Genomic DNA, 17,520 nt, shown 5'->3' on the forward strand with positions numbered 1-17,520 from the left:
TCCTCCAAAGATGTCATATACCATTGGGTGCCTCCAATTTTGGGCTAAGAGCATGAAAAAGGATCACATATAGACATATCAGGTGTCCCAATACTTTTGATAATGTAATATAAATAAATACACCCAGTTTTAAAGTTATAAAGATGTTTTTATAGAAGATTACCAATTTCTCTACCAATAATAATAAGGGGAATAATAGAGTTAATGGTTTGTGTTCAGGTGAAAATCATAACTAAAGACATTGAATAATCTGTTGATGCATACATTTGTTATTCTACAAAAAAAAAGAAATAAAAAACCCCCAATCCTTTAAAGCCTAACAAACCCAAGGTCAAAGTCAGATATCCAAGAAAGAGAAAGATATCAGATTTTTTGTCCTTGGAGGCTTGGTGGTTTCAGAAGATTGCCATTCCTCCACAGTGCTGGAGCCATGTCAGTTTGACACAACCACAAAAAGACGCATCAGCCATCCATCAGCGAAATGACCAGCACTCTAGATTCCTCTATCTCCAGCACCTCGTTCCATTTTCTCCCACCATTTCACCACAGCTGACATTTTAAGTGCTGCGAGCCTCCACTGTCTCCCTCGAAGTCACCATTAAAGCGCCCCCACACCCCTCCACCCCTTCCCTCCCCCCCTCCCTGACCCTGCGAACACATCACAGAAGAAATGCGGTCGACAACACACGGCGCGACAGAAACACCAATCCGAGCTGTCGCTTTGCTTCTGAAAGGGAGCCTACACTTAGCTGCGTTAGCACTCCAAACCCATTATCAAGCTCAAAGTCCCAACTATGGGCGCAACACTATAATCTAACGCCAGCTGAAAACAATCGTCCGCAAGGAACCGCTTCTTTTACACCCGCCAGCCTTTCAGTCCGTTAAGCTGCGTGACTTTCGAGAGCGTCGCGATATCAAAAACATTTTCACAGTGTAGAGGAGACATGAAAAAGGGAGGATCTTCAACTACAACAGAGAATAATGCTGCATCCTTAAACACACTTTCCTTCTTTCACAAGCCTCCAAAAGCCAAACCATCTCAAAATCATAAATAATGTACTATATGGACAAAAGTTTGAGGAGATCTGACCATAACATTGATACGTGCTTCCTTTATGAACTTCCAATTCCACTTTTAGTCCCCATTCATAAACTCCACTTTTCTAAGAAGATGGCGTGGAAATTTGTGGAGAGTCCTCCCTCCACAGAGGTGTTAGGTGAGAAGGTGAGGAGGTCTGGAGTGCAGTCAGTGATCACATTCATCTCAAAGGTCTTCAATAATGTTGAACTATAGCAGGAGATCTTTTACATCTTCCAACCCATGGAAAGCTGATCTTCATGGAGCTGGTTTTGTGCACAGGAGCATTTGGGGCACAGATTTGGGTCTCCTAGTTTCCTGCTAGAATATTTCATGCTACTGCATAGATATATATAATATTAGAAGTTAAACAAATAATGGATTTAAAATTTTTTTGCTGAGATGCCAAGTCTTCCTGATACTGCCACAAGGAGAACTTCTTCTAAAATTAAACCTACAAAAATCTTCAAGACTAAGCTAAGACCTCAGCTGAGTTCCTCATGATAGATCATTTAGAGCCGGACTTTTTTTTTTAGGCAGTAAAGAACTTAATAGGCTGGAAAATGCTTGAAGGACACATGGTTGATCCGGGTTCCTGAACAAGCTGAACATTCTAGATGTTCTTGTGTCTCAGCATCATCTAGATATCAATGGTTGTGCTTAAATGGGAATCAATTAATATATCAACATTCCTTCTACGTTTATTTATTTATTTTTACGTCCTGTGGATATTCCTCAAAGACTCCTCAAATACAACTGTCAAACAGACAGTATAATAAACTGACATCTTGCTGTGAAACTCAACATTCTCTTCTAAACTTCAGCTTAAATGTAAAATCGCTGCATTGGAACTCATTGAGCAGCAATGATCAGGGGACCAAGCACCACATCATTTTCAGGTCTTGTGGATGCTTCCAGCGGCTAATGCTTGATTAGTGACACACAACTCTAGACCTGTTAGGATCAACCAATTATTCGTAATTTGTTTATAGGAAATACTGAAACAAATGTATGCGCATATATGGAATGTTGTGGGTGTGGCTAAGTGGATTTGGCTTTGGACATCTTGCACAAGTTCACTACAACTCTACATTAGTGATTTGCATCTCCATGACTGATGCTCGGTGCATAGCCAACGCTACGATACGTTGAAGATACATAGCATGAAGCAGCTAATGATTCGAGCTAACCTGTGTCTTCTGAATTCCAACACGCATTTGTAGTGCAAAAATAAAAGGAAACAAACTATTGAATAAAATTATAGATGAATACATCGTTTTTTACAGACGCAAATATGTTAAAAACGATGCGTTGCGTTGCAAATGTATCTGATGCACACGTTTTTTTAAATCGATGCATCCCAATTGTTAACTCGTTGAATTTCACCATCCCTATTCTACATGAAACCGACAGACGAACTGTCTGTCGGTTTCATGTAGAATAGGGATGGTGAATAGGGATGGTGAAATTCTCCGAGCCGAGATTGAGCTCTAGTTCACACTTCATTTAAAGCCACAGAGAGCAATTTGTGTACTCGCTCTCGGTTTGACCTCTGCAGGAGCCTACGGCTCTTCAGACGTTCCACGTCTCTCATCGGACCTGTTTCTCCAGTCGTCCATTTAGAGACAAAAAGGAAAAAAAGACATCTATTTCCAGCACACACTCATTCACTCACACATACACACACACACTTACTTCTGTGCTTGGTTACTGTAAGAGTTGTCGTACGAGTCGTACCCCTGGTCATCGTAGGCTGTTCCATATCCGTCGTCGTATTCCTGCAGAAAGAAGGAGACACGGGACGGAGAGAAATATGAAAACATTGTATTCATACACGATCTTAGCAGTGTGGTAGGTCTGTGGACAGAGTGTGTGTGTGTGTGTGTGTGTGTGTGGGAAGACAGAAAAATTGAAACGCAAATGAATCAGGTCAGCGTCTCTATGTTTTTCATATTATGTGTAATATAAAATCAGCGAGAGTCGTAATCGAGGGTACGTGCTGCTTTTGAGAGGAAACTCACGCAGGCGTTCGGTTCAAAATGAGATCTCTGGAGCTTTAATGTCATACACACACACACATTACTCTCAGTAAAGAGGTTAATCGCCTCCACCGGACCACTTTCCATATTAATGCTCCATTAGCGGAAGAAAAAACTGAGCGACGGAGTGAAACGTTGGACGTTTTTATTTATAAATTTTTTTTATGACGCCTGTTCATTTTAGTTTGTTTTTTTGTTTGTCTACAGGTTTGACATTCATCTGTACATCAGCCATCATTACATTACATGACATTACTTCGTGCAGACGTATACACTGCAGGGCTAATCGGATTAATCCCCTCGTCCGGATTCTTAGCGCACGTCTGCGTCGCTAATTCTAAGAAACCTAATCGAGTTTGCGTTTCATTTGTATAGCGCTGCGTATTACAGAGCAGGAGAAGTGCTGCGCTAAGCGAAACCCTAGCTAGCTTGCGAAAACTCTCGAATTAAACAGATGTCCAAAGGTTTTCCACCTGAAACCAGGAAAAAGAAGTCAATAAGAATGCTGTCACTATGAGGCGTTACGCAAAGACGCTAAGATGGTAGGAAAAGGAAAGAGGGAAACAAATAAATAAATAAATGGAGGAGAAGGAATCAGATTCGGAGCTCGGCACGGCCTTTTCTCATCTCGTCTCTTTTCCTAAAGCCGAATCAGACTTCAAAGCTAAGCTGCAGTCGAGCTAAAGCGGGATAAACGGAGACTAAAGACTCTGACCTCTCGGTGTTCTCCTCCTTTGCTCTTTCTGTCACACTTTCTCAGCTCTGAATCTATTCATCCCCAATTAGCATGCGTGAAATCAAGCGCTCTGGGATTTAGCAACTACACAATGTGAACACACAGAGGACAGAAGAACTCTCTCTCTCTCTATCTTTCTCTCTCTCTCTTTTCCTTCACCCTGGTCTGATTATTAAAGTTGCGTTAACGTCTGATCGGAGGCTCGTTTCTCTTTTATTCGAGTGACGTGAAGCTTTTTTAGGAGGACATGCGCTCAGGAATTCCGTGTTCTATCGAAATCCTTCCCGTCTTTTCTTAATTCTATACAGTTTCAGGGCAATGACTCAAACCCGGATTATTCCAGCACACCACAACGTACTAAAGGAAAACATCTACATTTACATTGATGGCATTTGGTAGACGCTTCTCATCCAGATCGCTAATCTATACAACTGAGCAGTTGAAGGTTGAGGGATTTAATCAAAGAGTAAAGGGAGACCCAGGAGACCCAGGAGTAGCAGAATTTTATTATTCTAATTCAGTCCTGGTTCCCTGGTGGTCTAGTGGTTTGGATGCGGCGCTCTCACCGCTGCGGCCCAGGTTCGATCCCCGGTCAGGGAACCAACCCCAGCCATTAGGGTTGCACAATCCTTAGGTCTGGTCACAAACACGGATAAATGGTAGGGTTGTGTTAGGAAGGGCATCCAGCGTAAAAACATGTGCCAAATCTAACATGGGGATGATCCGCTGTGGCGACCCCTAATGGGAGAAGCCGAAGGGAAGTTAGTCCTGGTTTGTATATTTCCCCCCTCTGAAGCCTTCAGTGGTGTCCTGCCTCAATCAATTCTCCTCTTAATATCATCATTAGGAATCTTATACAGGGAGAATGAATGAATTGGACACGTCTCCTTTCACTGAAGCTGAAGCACCTCCAGCGTACATCATTTCCAACAGAAGCGTCGATATTAACCCCTAAACCCCGGGGTGGTGGGGTGGGGTTTATTTTGTGTGTGTTTTTCCCGTGCATTATGGTTCTCCTAGGAATTAGAAATTCCGACAAATTGTGTGTTTCTGCGCAGAAAAGAAAACGCGAACGTAAAAACGGTTCGCGGAAAACTGTTTTAGCCAAACTTTCCTCACGATTTTCGTCTTGTAAATGCTTGTAAGTGTGCCATTGTTTTCTTCTCCTCCGTCTGTTGTTGTAGAATAAAATAATACTGCTATCAAATCCACATGAATATATTTGAGCTTGAGCAGTTTTGCTACAGATGCGGTTCGAGAGTTTGGACCCGTGCTCTCTGTCCGTCCAATCAGAGGGTGTGAAAATGCAGACATGATTGGACGCATTCTCGACGATCACAATCCGATTGGTTGAAGCGACATAGATTTTATGCTAGAAGTGCTGACGGGTGCTGATTCTGAATACTTTATGTCAGACGACAAATGATGTGAGGCGGAAATCTGAAGCCATTTGCATTAAAGTCTGAGCAAAGATTCCAAAAATACTTGTAATATTGTAGTGATACTCGCCTGGAGTGTAACTAGGAATGTCTTCTCAAGCAACAAAGGAGCTCAAGAAAAGAAAAAGAAAGTTTTCTTGGCAAGGGGCGAGCGAATGGCCTGAAACGCTCTGTCAGACCCTGGCTAGAAAAGGCCTTTGTACAATTTCAAAAAATAGGAGGAAAATGTTTGGACATTGTATACTGCTTTGCACTCATCCGCAAAATCACCAGCATTGTGGCTGACCACACACTCCTCATACACACCCCTCATACACACTCCTCACACACACCCCTCATACACACTCTTCACCCTTCTGCCATCTGGAAAAAGGTACTGAAGCATTCAAGCTCTCACAGCCAGACTGTGTAACAGTTCCTTCCCACAAGGCTTTCGACTCCAAAGGACCTTAACTGAGACACACACACACACACACACACACACACACACACACTCGCATTTTTGCACAAATTACTGCTGATACACCAACATGGTTGCCATGTACAGTATTTATTATTATATAGATAATTCCTTTGCACAATCACACATCTACTGTACTGCTCATTGTGTTTATTGTATCATTCAGTTGTGTTTTTGTGTTATTTTATGTTTATTTCTGTTATTTCATGTGGTGTCAGTAATTGATTGATATCTATATATACACACACTCCACACATACACACTTCCTAACACACACTATTATTTACGCAATTTAAATGGCACAACATTCCCAATTAGTACATCCCTGACATGTGCTTTTGGTCCGGGTTGTGATTTTGTCTCCACCCCTTTTCTCTCATTGGTCAGCTCAGTAATATATTTACTGGCAGTTTAGTTCATGATTAATTTTTTTTCCCATCATCCCCTCCTGTGCTCTATTTAAAACTAAGACGATGACTATTAGTACAAAGTGATGCAACATGAAAGATCTTCTATGTTCTTTATCTCCAATGACTGATAGCCGGGTCTGGAACTCTCAAGCCATCATAAGATCATTACCCACAAACCTTCACCCTAAACACAACACGTTATCTAGACTGGACCTTATAACGTGTGTTTTTTGTCTCAGTTCAGGTTTTAAACTGTGAAGAGCATCAGCTGAAGAAGCTAAGTGAGAAGGGCAGCTCAGGATGGGGAATGTGCTCACTACATCCTGGTAATTCAGTTGGACGTGTCACCATATGCTCCTTAATTAAATTGTCTCTGTTTGATTTTGAATTCCCGTCTGGGACTTTCTTTAAACGTAATGAGTCCGAGAAGTGTTCAGCAGTAAGACGTAGCAGGAACATGGTCAATCTTTAACTAAAGAACAACTCAAGACATAAAGGAGACACCACTGAAGGAGGTGTGGCCTGTGCTCTTAAGGAGGTGTGGCCTGTGTGCTATAGTTTTAATAAAGGGGGTGTGGCCTGTGTGCTGTAGTTTAGAAAGCAAGGGTGTGGCCTGTGTGCTGTAGTTTAGAGAGTAGTGGGTGTGGCCTGTGAGCTGTAGTTTTCAGAGTAGTGGGTGTGGCCTGTGTGCTGTTGTTTACAGAGTAGTGGGTGTGGCCTGTGTGCTGTAGTTTACATAGTTGGGTGTGTGTCCTGTGTGTTGTAGTTTAAAAAAGTAGTGGGTTTGGCCTGTGTGCTGTAGTTTACCAAGTAGGGGGTGTGGCCTCTCTGTTGTAGTTTACAGAGTAGGGTGTGTGTCCTGTGTGCTGTAGTTTGTAAAGTAGGGGGTGTGTCCTGTGTAGTTTACAAAGTAGTGGGTTTGGCCTGTGTGCTGTAGTTTACAGAGTAGAGGGTGTGGCCTCTCTGTTATAGTTTACTTAGTAGGGGGTGTGTCCTGTGTGCTGTAGTTTACAAAGTAGTGGGTTTGGCCTGTGTGCTGTAGTTCACAGAGTAGGGGGTGTGGCCTGTCTGCTTCAGGTCTGGTGCCCGTGGCATGGTCTTGGTGTTTAGTCTCAGTTAAGGGGCGTGGCCAAAAGGCTTATGTCCCTTAACTGCATTGTCCTTACAGATTTTCCCTGCAAGATTAGGATACGGGTCATTTTCTAACTGATATTAGAACATCTCCGCTCTCATGCTCCACTTTTTACCGACTCTGAGATGTTTTTTTTCAATGAACACAGCTGTGTTTCCCTTCATCTTCTCGTCTTTCTGTCTCACCATCATCTTTATTGGATATAATTATGCTTTTTTTTCGCTTTTCATATTCCAGCGCTGTGACAGTGCAGCTGGATGTCTGAGGAGAGACCTCGGGTTAAAAATAAATGTTTCTGATTGTTGCAGAAAATAAAATGTATAGCGAAGGCGGTACACTACAGTATACGGGTAGACAACTGACCCTAAAATTGCCATGTGCTTCGTTTTGAACATTTCATTACACATTTAGTCTCCACTTGCTGTTATAAGATGTTCCACTAGATTTTTGTGGAGATTTTTACAGAGATGTTCACGAGTTTTGAAGCTCCACAGCTCTCTCTATTTAATCTATAATAAATATTTATATTTACATTGTTCTGGTTTTCTAATATTAAGTAGAAAATGAGTCTTAAATATAAATAGGAGCTAAAGAGTTGTGAGTGAGGAAATGAAGAATGTGGCACCACAGGATGGCAGCATGAAATTTTCTCTTCAATTCATCTAGGAGACCCAAACCTGTTCCAGCTCCATGAAGATCTGCTTTCCATGGGGATGTTGGTGTGAAAGATCTCCTGCTATAGAGCTCCAATCATCTTGAATACAGGCCTCTTTACCTCACCTACATCAGTAGATGACTTTACTAACACCCTTTGGCTGAATGAATCTCCCCAAGATATCCACAAAATCTAGTGGAACATCTTCCCAGTTTGGACCATAAAGGAAGCTTTGTAAAGACAGTTCCACATTCCCAAGAAAACAAGAGTTAGCAAAAAAACAGGGGTCAAAAACAAATTAGGAAATCTGAAAATCACACACTGCTAAAGCGATGTTCAGGGTTTTGGTGGTGTTCCACATCGCAGCCTGGTGCAGATCAGATCTCTGACTTCTCTCAGCGTTGTATTTCTCAGGGATCTCAGGGAACCGATCGTTGTGTTTGCCAGCTCTGTTCACGTTTGAAATCACGTTCCTCGGGAGAACGCAGCGTGATGTTGCGTCGCACGCGCGGCCAGGTGTGATTGCTCTCAGTGTGCGGCGTGTCGTTTACATGCGGTGTTTATTAGAATCTGATTGGATCTCGCAGGGTGTCTGAGGGAGAGCGTAAACAGCCCATAACTCAATAAGGAGGCGCACCACAGCTTCAGCCAAGTGGGAAGCATTTATTCACTCTGTGTGTGTGTGTGTGTGTGTGTGTGTGTGTGTGTGTGCGTGTACAACTGAGACATGTGAAGAGCTAAAATATAGTGCTGATTGGTCAAATAGTAATACTATATAATCCTGAGAAATCAGGTGACTATGATTAGCTAGCTAGCTAGATAGATAGATAGAATAAATCCTCAGATTAGTTGGTGAGGAGTTTAGATAAATAGATGAGAGATACAGTGAAAGGGGAAGATAGAGAGAGAGAGAGAGAGAGAGAGAGAGAGATAAACAGATGGTGAGATAAACAAACAGAAATAAGAAAGGATGGGTAGTAAGTCAGTCAGTCAGACAGACAGAAAGACGGGCAGTAAGTGAAAGAGACAGAGAGAAAAGAGAGACAGATAGAAGGAGAGAAAATAGAATAGGGTAAAAGACAGAAAGACAAGTGGTGAAAGAGGCAGACTGAAACTTAAAGGGAAAAAAGGAAAAAAAGATGGGTGGTAAGTCAGACAGACAGTGGAAGAGAATGAGAGATATAAAGGGAAAGATAGAAGATCAAAAGAAAGGGAGAGAGAATATAGGTGGAGAGAGATAGAAAGAGAGAAAAGTGGATGGACAGAAAGAGAGAGAGAGAGAGAGAGAGAGAGAGAGAGAGAGAGAGAAATGGATGGAGGGGAGAGAGAGAGAGAGATGGATGGAGGTAGAAAGAGAGAGAGAGAGAGAGAGAGAGAGAGAGAGAGAGAGAGAGAGAGAGAGAGGTGGAGCATCTGGTCCCTAAAGTGAGTGTTTCATTTGTATGTGTAAGTGTGGTGAGGAGACGTGTTGTGAGAAGATAAGAGCCGCCCTCAGAGGCCTTGCACACACACGCACACACACACGCACACACACGGCTTCTGTGTGCTTTGTAAGTCAGTAAGTAGATCTGGGATCATATCGCAGCTCGGATCAGGCAGTCCGGGAGAAACCAGGCTGCTGTGTGTGTGTGTGTGTGTGTGTGCGCGAATTCAAATCCCTGCTTCCCGGGTGCACTCATTACCGTGGCTTTATCCTGTAGATGAATTCCACACAAATTGTTCTTTGTAGGAAGGAGAATGAAAGCGACGCTCATCATCACAACGGAACTTCTCATGTATCACCAGGACAAAGTTCTGACTGTGGAGAACGTCTCAGACATGAGGGTTATCAGTGATCCCTACAGTCTCACACACATCAGCATGAGAAACAAGGGAAGCGTTGGGACGGTGGGTAAGAAGTTGAACTTCTAAACAGAAGGTCATGTGTGCAAACCCAAGCACCATCAAGCTGCCGCTGCTGGGCCCTTGAGTGAGGCTCCTTAACCCTCACATTCTTAGCTGTAAGTCGCTCTGGATGAAGGAGTCAAATGCCGTAAATGTAAATAAAAAAAGAGTCTCTCCAGAATTCAGGCCCCGCCCCCTTTCCCTATCTCACACTGTGTTAAAGATCTTGCTTCCTGTGGAACTACATGGAAAATGTTTTAAGTAAAAAATAAAAAAACACTACAAAATGTTTAATTGTCTTCATATCCCACACTTCCTATATGCCAACATCTCGCAAACTTGTTCCACCGTCCTGATTTATTTATCCGAAGCACATCCATGCTGTTGAAACCATCTTTCTCTTTATATGTCTTTTCATCTGATCCTGAAAAACCTCCACCTCGATCTGCACAATGCCTTGTTCTGTGGAGGCCTAATTGAAACGACGAGCGTGTCTCCTCGTCCTCGAGACAGCCGAGGCCCCCCGACCGGCCTCTCAGGTATCAGCCCAGAGCTCTTCAGGGGGTTCCTTTATGAAACCTGGTCTCTCTGGCAGGTCGGCCACCATCTCCACTTTTTTAATCACATTCCGGGGGAATTTATTTTGGCCCGGATAAGAGATTAGAAAGACGACGTGGCTCCGGTTGCAGCAGGTTTAATGAATGGGTAACAGGAGTCAGGGAGGAGGATGTCGGTGAAGTGGAGGAGGAGGTCAAGGAGCAGCAAGAGGGAGAAATTTAGAGCTGGGATTTATTGTTCCTGCCAATGTGGAGACACCGAGGGCAAACCACTGAGATCCAGAAGAAAAACTAAGATCTGGTGTTCAGGAAAACAGAGTAAATGAAATGTACACCACAAGAAAAAGTGAATAGATGTTTGCAGCTTTGCTTTAAAACTTGATCTATGAGGATCAAATTGTTGTTTCGATGTTTCTTTAGTTTCGATGCAACACACAGTAATGTAACAGTCTGAAGATTTCTTTTGAACAAACAAATATATAAATTCCCAGATCTTCCACTTTATTTTCCACTTTGTTTAGAAGCTACATACGGTACAGATACAGTCCTCCCAGCATTCTTCTGGAACATTTCCTGGAAGTCTTCTTTGCAAAACGTGTCAAAATCCCCCGAAGACCCCCCTTCAGATCCCCCCAGAGATCCTCTGTAGATCCCCGCAGATCCTCCTGCAAACCCCCACCCCAGACCCTCACTGCAGATCCCCTCAGATCCCCATAGATTACCCACTGAACCCCTGCAGACCCCACCACAGATCCCCGCAGATCCCCAATAGATTACCCGCTGACCCCCCCAGATCCTCCCGAACCCCCCACAAATCCTCCTGCAGATCCCCGCAGATCCTCCCGCAGACCCACCCCTGCAGATCCCCATACTTATGAATTGAGGGTAAAAAAGGCAAACATGGCAACCCAGCAGGGATTAAACCTATAGACACTGCAAGAAAACAGAAGCTCCGTTTGAAATGAAAGCATTTTCACAATGAACCTCTGGATAATCAAAAGAAAATAAATACACACATAAATGGCTCTTAGGGGGTGGGGTGCCAGCATGTGTGTGTATGTGTGTGTATGTGTGTGTGTTTGTTAGGGATGGTAAGATTCAGCGTTTCGCATCAGATGCATCAATTTTTGTGCATCGGATGCAAGTTGCCATTTGTATCGCGATGCATCGTTTTTAACGCATTTGCTTCAGATTTATTTCTATATAACCAGTAAATGCGCTGTTTTTATTATTTTGAAAGCGACCAGTAGTTTCTAAAAAATTATTTTATGGGCCGATTTCTCCTTGCTAAATTGTTTCTCAAGCACGTTGTATACTTGTATAATCTCAGAACCGCTGCTGTTATGTGAATATGATGCATCACGCTTCATATGTTTCTTTAAAGTATCGTATCATTGGCTGTGCATCGAGATGCGAATCATATTGGCCTTAGTTATGCAGATGCGCATCCCTAGTGTGTGTGTTTGTTCGCATGTTGACATGCTCCTCTGCCGAGACGAGATGAGGCGAGACGAGACGAGGCGAGCCCTGATTTGCATTGACACTGCTGTATATATCATTGAGTAGATGTCACCTGGGTTTGTTTGCGAGGAACAGCAGGTACCTTTAAGCGAGGAGGTGCTCAGGGTTCAGCTGGTGCAGGCTTGTGTGCCCTGACCTCAGCACGTTGGTGTGTTGACCCCTGATTTGTGCCGCCGGATGTGCTTTTATATATCAGGGAATCAATTTCTTTCTAGATCAGCTATTCCACCACCCAGTCTTACCGAAACCATGAGTCAAAGGTTCTCCCGGTTGCCATGGTTTCCTTGCTAGTGCCTCTTTAGTGAAGCCTTCAATAGTGTGTGTTCTTTAGATCAAGAAAATACACCAAAGTTTGTAGATACCTGAGCATAAGATTGCTCTGTGCTTCTTTTTGAGCATCCCATTCCCCATTTAGTCTCCACTTACTGCCATAATAACCTCCACTCTTAAGGAAAGATGTTTCACTAGATATGTCCATCAAACTGGTCAATTACAATCATTTAAATTAGCTTTTAACTATGGAGGAAGGACATCTTTGCTGTCCTGGTAGATTGTGTGAATTGGTTGGGAATTCATCCATTCATTCATTTATTTATCCATCCATCTTCAGCCACCACTTTATCCTGCTCAGGGTCGTCACAGATCTGGAGGAAGTTTGGAATACACCCAACTGATACAGGAACCCAAACTCAAGATTGAAGCAGGAAGCCTGGGCTAAAACATCTTCATGAAACATTTTTTTTTCTAAGTATTGTGTATAAGAGACTACAATTTCCTTAAAGGAACACTTATGCACAAAGCTTAGTAGAACTATCCAAAATGTCAAGGTGTTTTTAGAGAATAATTCCCAAGAACCACGTCATGAAACATGAAATCCCAGACCTTGACCTTCAACCGCTCTGAATTCGAGATATATAAATATATATACAGTATAATACAGCTATAATGCAGCTCCAGCAGCCTTGACATGATGAAAAGTCCACATTTCACAACCAAGATGATTGAAACCCTTAAGGAACGACCTTCATCAGCCTGCTGACTCTTTATTTTGAAGCCAAGGCCAAATACCCAAACACAATAGGTTTTTTGTTTCATTTTGCTTTGTTTATTTCTCAAATCCACCATCTGACTGTCTGAGAAGCAGACAGGAGCACACAACAAAAAAACTTACTGTTTTTCTCCTCAGCACCTTCAGAACAGATCATTAGTGGAAAAAAAGTAATCATCTACTCACGTATTCGCCGTATGAGTCCTGCACTACGGGTGGCGGGGGTCTGTATCCTACAGGTGGTGGAGCTCCACGTCCTCTCTGTGCTCTTCCTCTATTGGACGGAAGGCGGCTCGCCGGAGCTCCTCTGGGTGCCGCTCCTCGAGGAACAGCAGCCTGGGGAGGAGGAACACCTCCTCTAGTCCTGCAAACACCACAAACACCACAGATGTTGATATTTTTACCCATCTTTATTCTATAATCCTCTTTTGCTTCTTTTCCTTATTTTCATATCTCTCTTTTGCATTAGATATACCAAATGATTTGGGACACCTAACTCATCATACCATATGTGGTTGTTCTCCAAAATGTTCTCAGAAAGATGACTTTGAATGTCAGTGGCATGAACTTGTTTCTTTCACTTGTTTTAGGAGACCCAAACCATGGCCCTGTGCACAAAGCCTGCTTCATGACGATCTACAAGATCTACATTGGAAGGTGTGGAAGATCTCCTGCTATAGAGCTCCAACCCTATTCAACACACTTGGAATGGATGTGAACACTCCTGACCTCCATCACTACCTGACTTTACTAACACACTTGTGGAGGAATGAATCTTCACAGAAATCTAGTGGAACATCTTCTCAGAAAAGTGGAGCTTCTTCTAACAGCGACTGCGGAATTGGATGTTCAAGAGGAAGAACATGTTAATATACTGATGCACATAATCAGTATTTTATTTTGAAATCCACTCGTTTTCTGCATGAACAAACTGTCAGGATGCAGCAGAGGAGGCTGATGGTGTAGGAGGTGAGTAGGAGGCTGAGACGAGCGTCTATCTGCAACATCAAACTCTCAGTGTGGTAAAGAACTGGACTGAAGCCAAGATTCACACTGTACAGATGAACTGTAGAACATGTTTTTCGTGTAGTGCAGAACATCGGAAAAAAATATACAGTCTGGGAAAACTATCGCTACAGTGTACTTTGTTTGCTAATGTCACACTGGTAAACAAGAGAATCTCACACACACTTACACACAAAGGCTACGTCTACAGTAATCACTATCGATTTCAAAACGGTGTTTTCCTCTAAAACGGTTCCATGTTGAGCAAAACCTTCAACCGGCATCATTTTCGCCTGACGTTCATTCACTTTCCGGTTCTTCAAATCGTCGGGGCAATGAGTAAAAATGCTTCGTCATTCGCTAAAGCCTCCGTTTTCCACAGTCCACACGGCGACGCAAAAAACGGCATTTTCAAACCGATCGTCATTAGAGGCCGTTTCCAAAAAGCAACGTTGTTGTTGCCGTCGTCTCAGTGCGGACGAGGAGCCGAAACGGAGAGAAAAATACTGTGTCAGTGTGGACATGACCCAAGTGTGTTCCTTATAACCAGCTAACAAGCCAGTGGTGACCGCGGCTACGTCTACACTATTTCCAGATCCATTTTCGAAATCGTTTATTTTTATTTTTTTGTCTAAATTAGCTACGCGTTTACACTTACATTTTCGATTGGTTCCCAAAAGTTGCTCATCCAAACTGAAACGTCTGAAAACCGACGTTTTCAAATGTATCCGCTTTGGACAATGTTTTTTTTAGAAAGCTACACTTTCGTTGACTGGAAACGCCATCTCAAAAGAGAAAATATGCCTTTTCAAACAAAAATGTATTAGTGTGAACATCGTCACGTCCCGCCTCATGAAGATGGTGGACCTTTAAAGAAGTAGATGTCGACCCCGCAAACACCTCAAACCATCTAGAGACGTACCAGTGCCAATTGAAATTGTAGAGTTTGGACATTGGACCTCCTTTAGTGTTTATAGGCTCTGGCATGGAGAAGCTGGTGTTGGATCTACGATGATCTCAAATGTTGAGCTATTTTATGAGTTGATCAGTAGCTCCTGGTTCCATAACGTCAAGTGAATTTATAAAACTGTAGAAAGAACATTACTTATAATCACACACTCCAGTGTTCTGTATTGTTGAAAGATTTATGATCAAACTCTTGATGTCACCCAAATGAGGATGGGTTCCCCTTTTGAGTCTGGTTCCTCTCAAGGTTTCTTCCTCATAACATCTAAGGGAGTTTTTCCTTCACCACAGTCACCACGGCTGCTCATCAGGGATAAATACACACCGTTCACCTTCACTGTTAAATTCTGTAAAGCTGCGTTGAGACGATGTCTGTTGTGAAAAGGGTTATATAAATAAACTTTTTTCTTCTCTTTGAGAAGGTTTGCTCGTCTACGCTCAGTTGCTCGTGCCTCTCGCTATACTCTTCGGCTTCTTTGATCCCAACCGTCTCTTTTTCTCCATTCTTGCCTGATCATTGATTTCCTGTTTGCTGATCTCGTGACCTTTTTGCTTGTCTTTGATTCCTACCCTGATGATCGATTTTGTATCCTTGCCATTGCGTTCATTAAAATCTTCCTAAACCTGCATCTTCATCTCTCTAGCGTCCTGTATCCGTCCTACAAACATGGCTGCTACAGACTAACATTTAAAACACACACTCCCGTGCTCATAGACGGATCCTAATGAGGTCCACCTGTTCTTAATTACACACACACACACACACACACACACATGCTCAAGGACTTTCATTCGCTGACTCTTTTGAAAGTCTACACTCCATTAGTTCAAACTCATGGTTCCATGGTTTTAATCTCAGGTTCTTATTCTTGTTCCTCGACTGGTTTGAATGTTGTTTGCTGATTGTCCAGTGAATCGCACCATTTTTTGACCTTGACCTTGACTCATGCATTGGATTTGTGTCCCGATTTTGTGCCTGAACTGCATTCGCCGTCTTTTTGGCATCTTTGGATGAGGTAAAACGAATTTTCCACTCAGAACAAGGAGACTTAAACCTGCTCCAGCATGAGAACACCCCTGTATTGTATGGAAATCTGCTTTCCATGGGTTGGAAGAGATGGAAGATCTCCTGCTATAAAGCTCCAACCCTGTTGAACACCTTTGGGTAAATAAACAGCAAGAGACTACATGTGGACTGAGATGTTTAAAAGGAGCACGGAGCAGTCTTATGGTCAGGTTTCCACAAACATTTATATAGTGTATCTTGAATTCTGTGTAGCGGTTTTGTGTCAACGTCCATCGTTGAAAGTCTTTGTGCTCAGTCTTGTTAGTGAAGCAGGCATTTCTATTCCAGCCATAGTGCAGCTTCATCTCCGAGACAGTTGGTAGTCCACCTTCTGCATTTTTTTTTTTTTCTTATAACCATCGTATTTGGAGTTAAGGAAAACCTGATTTCAGGCTAATTGTGTTCACAAAATATTGTTTTACCTTTTTTTTTTTTTTTTTTTTTTTTCAAATTTCTGATGAAAAAAAGAAAAAGAAATCAGCCCTGACATGTTTGTTCTGTGTGTGTATTGATTGGTGATGAGGTCCAGCTGTGAGACGGGAAATTTAACCCCATTTCTCCAGCAGAATGAACACGATCGTAATCGATCAAAGCTCCAGGTCAAATTTCTGACCACCGGCTCGACCGAAGACACTGAAGCCCCTTCACGAGCGTTCGCTTTTCATATAGAAACCACATCGATCTGTAGTGTGTGTGTGTGTGTGTGTTAGTGCACTTGGACCTCAGTGTGAAATTGCACCTTCAGCTGAGCCACATGAGTGTTTATTAATCGTCTCACGCTGCTGTGTGTGCAAATACGCGTACCCAGACCGGCGCTCCTTAGCGAGCTCTAAAATTAGCCACGCTTCATGCTAACCGCTGATCTGAGATCGATCTAATTAGAATCCTCAAAAAAACGTTTGTGCTCCTATGTGATGAATCCAACGTCTAACAATAATAAGGCGTATTTTATTATCAGTCCTCGATTAGTTTGGATTAAAAAAAAAAACATTTATTCAGGGTCACTTGGGTTTAATATGCATTTAGTGCTAAATTTTATATAAGGAAATAGAATAAATAAATAAATAAATAAATAAATAAATAAATAAATAAATAAATAAATAATTAATTTAAATAAATAAATCATACATGGAAATGTGTGAACAAATAATTGGAGTGCAGAGACATAACACCTAATATATATATGTGTTTTTTAAAGAAACTGAATTAAAACTTGCTAAATGCTTTTACTGCAATGATGAGGATAAAAAAAAAAAAAGTATTATCATTATTAATTTATATTAATTTTGTGTATTAAGTATTTACATTTTTTTCTATAATAATCTGCATCATCTGGTCTACAAAGGAGGTGTGGCCTCTGTACTTGTCAGTCTCAGTGAAGGAGGTGTGGCCTCTGTACCTGTCAGTCACAGTGAATGAGGAGTGGCCTCGGTACCTGTCAGTCACAGTGAGGGAGGTGTGGCCTCTGTACCTGTCACTCTCAGTGAAGGAGGTGTGGCCTCTGTACCTGTCATTCACAGTGAG

General features: G+C 42.4%; 1 protein-coding gene across 2 annotated transcripts in view; it reads right to left on the reverse strand.

Moving 5' to 3' along the window:
* khdrbs3 (KH domain containing, RNA binding, signal transduction associated 3) overlaps positions 1-17,520 on the reverse strand; it is a 124,868-nt gene that overhangs the window by 37,583 nt on the left and 69,765 nt on the right. For both annotated transcript variants that reach the window (XR_006927245.1, XM_046860191.1), the window contains exons 6-7: positions 13,146-13,323; positions 2,774-2,856 (exon numbers count right to left, since the gene is read on the reverse strand). Coding sequence is in view for 1 of the 2 variants with exons in the window: in XM_046860191.1 (XP_046716147.1) it covers positions 2,774-2,856; positions 13,146-13,323 (261 nt within the window). In the remaining variant the exon portion in view is untranslated. The remainder of the gene's footprint in view (positions 1-2,773; positions 2,857-13,145; positions 13,324-17,520) is intronic.

This window comes from Silurus meridionalis, chromosome 10 (genome assembly GCF_014805685.1).
Source record: "Silurus meridionalis isolate SWU-2019-XX chromosome 10, ASM1480568v1, whole genome shotgun sequence".
NCBI lineage: Eukaryota > Metazoa > Chordata > Actinopteri > Siluriformes > Siluridae > Silurus > Silurus meridionalis.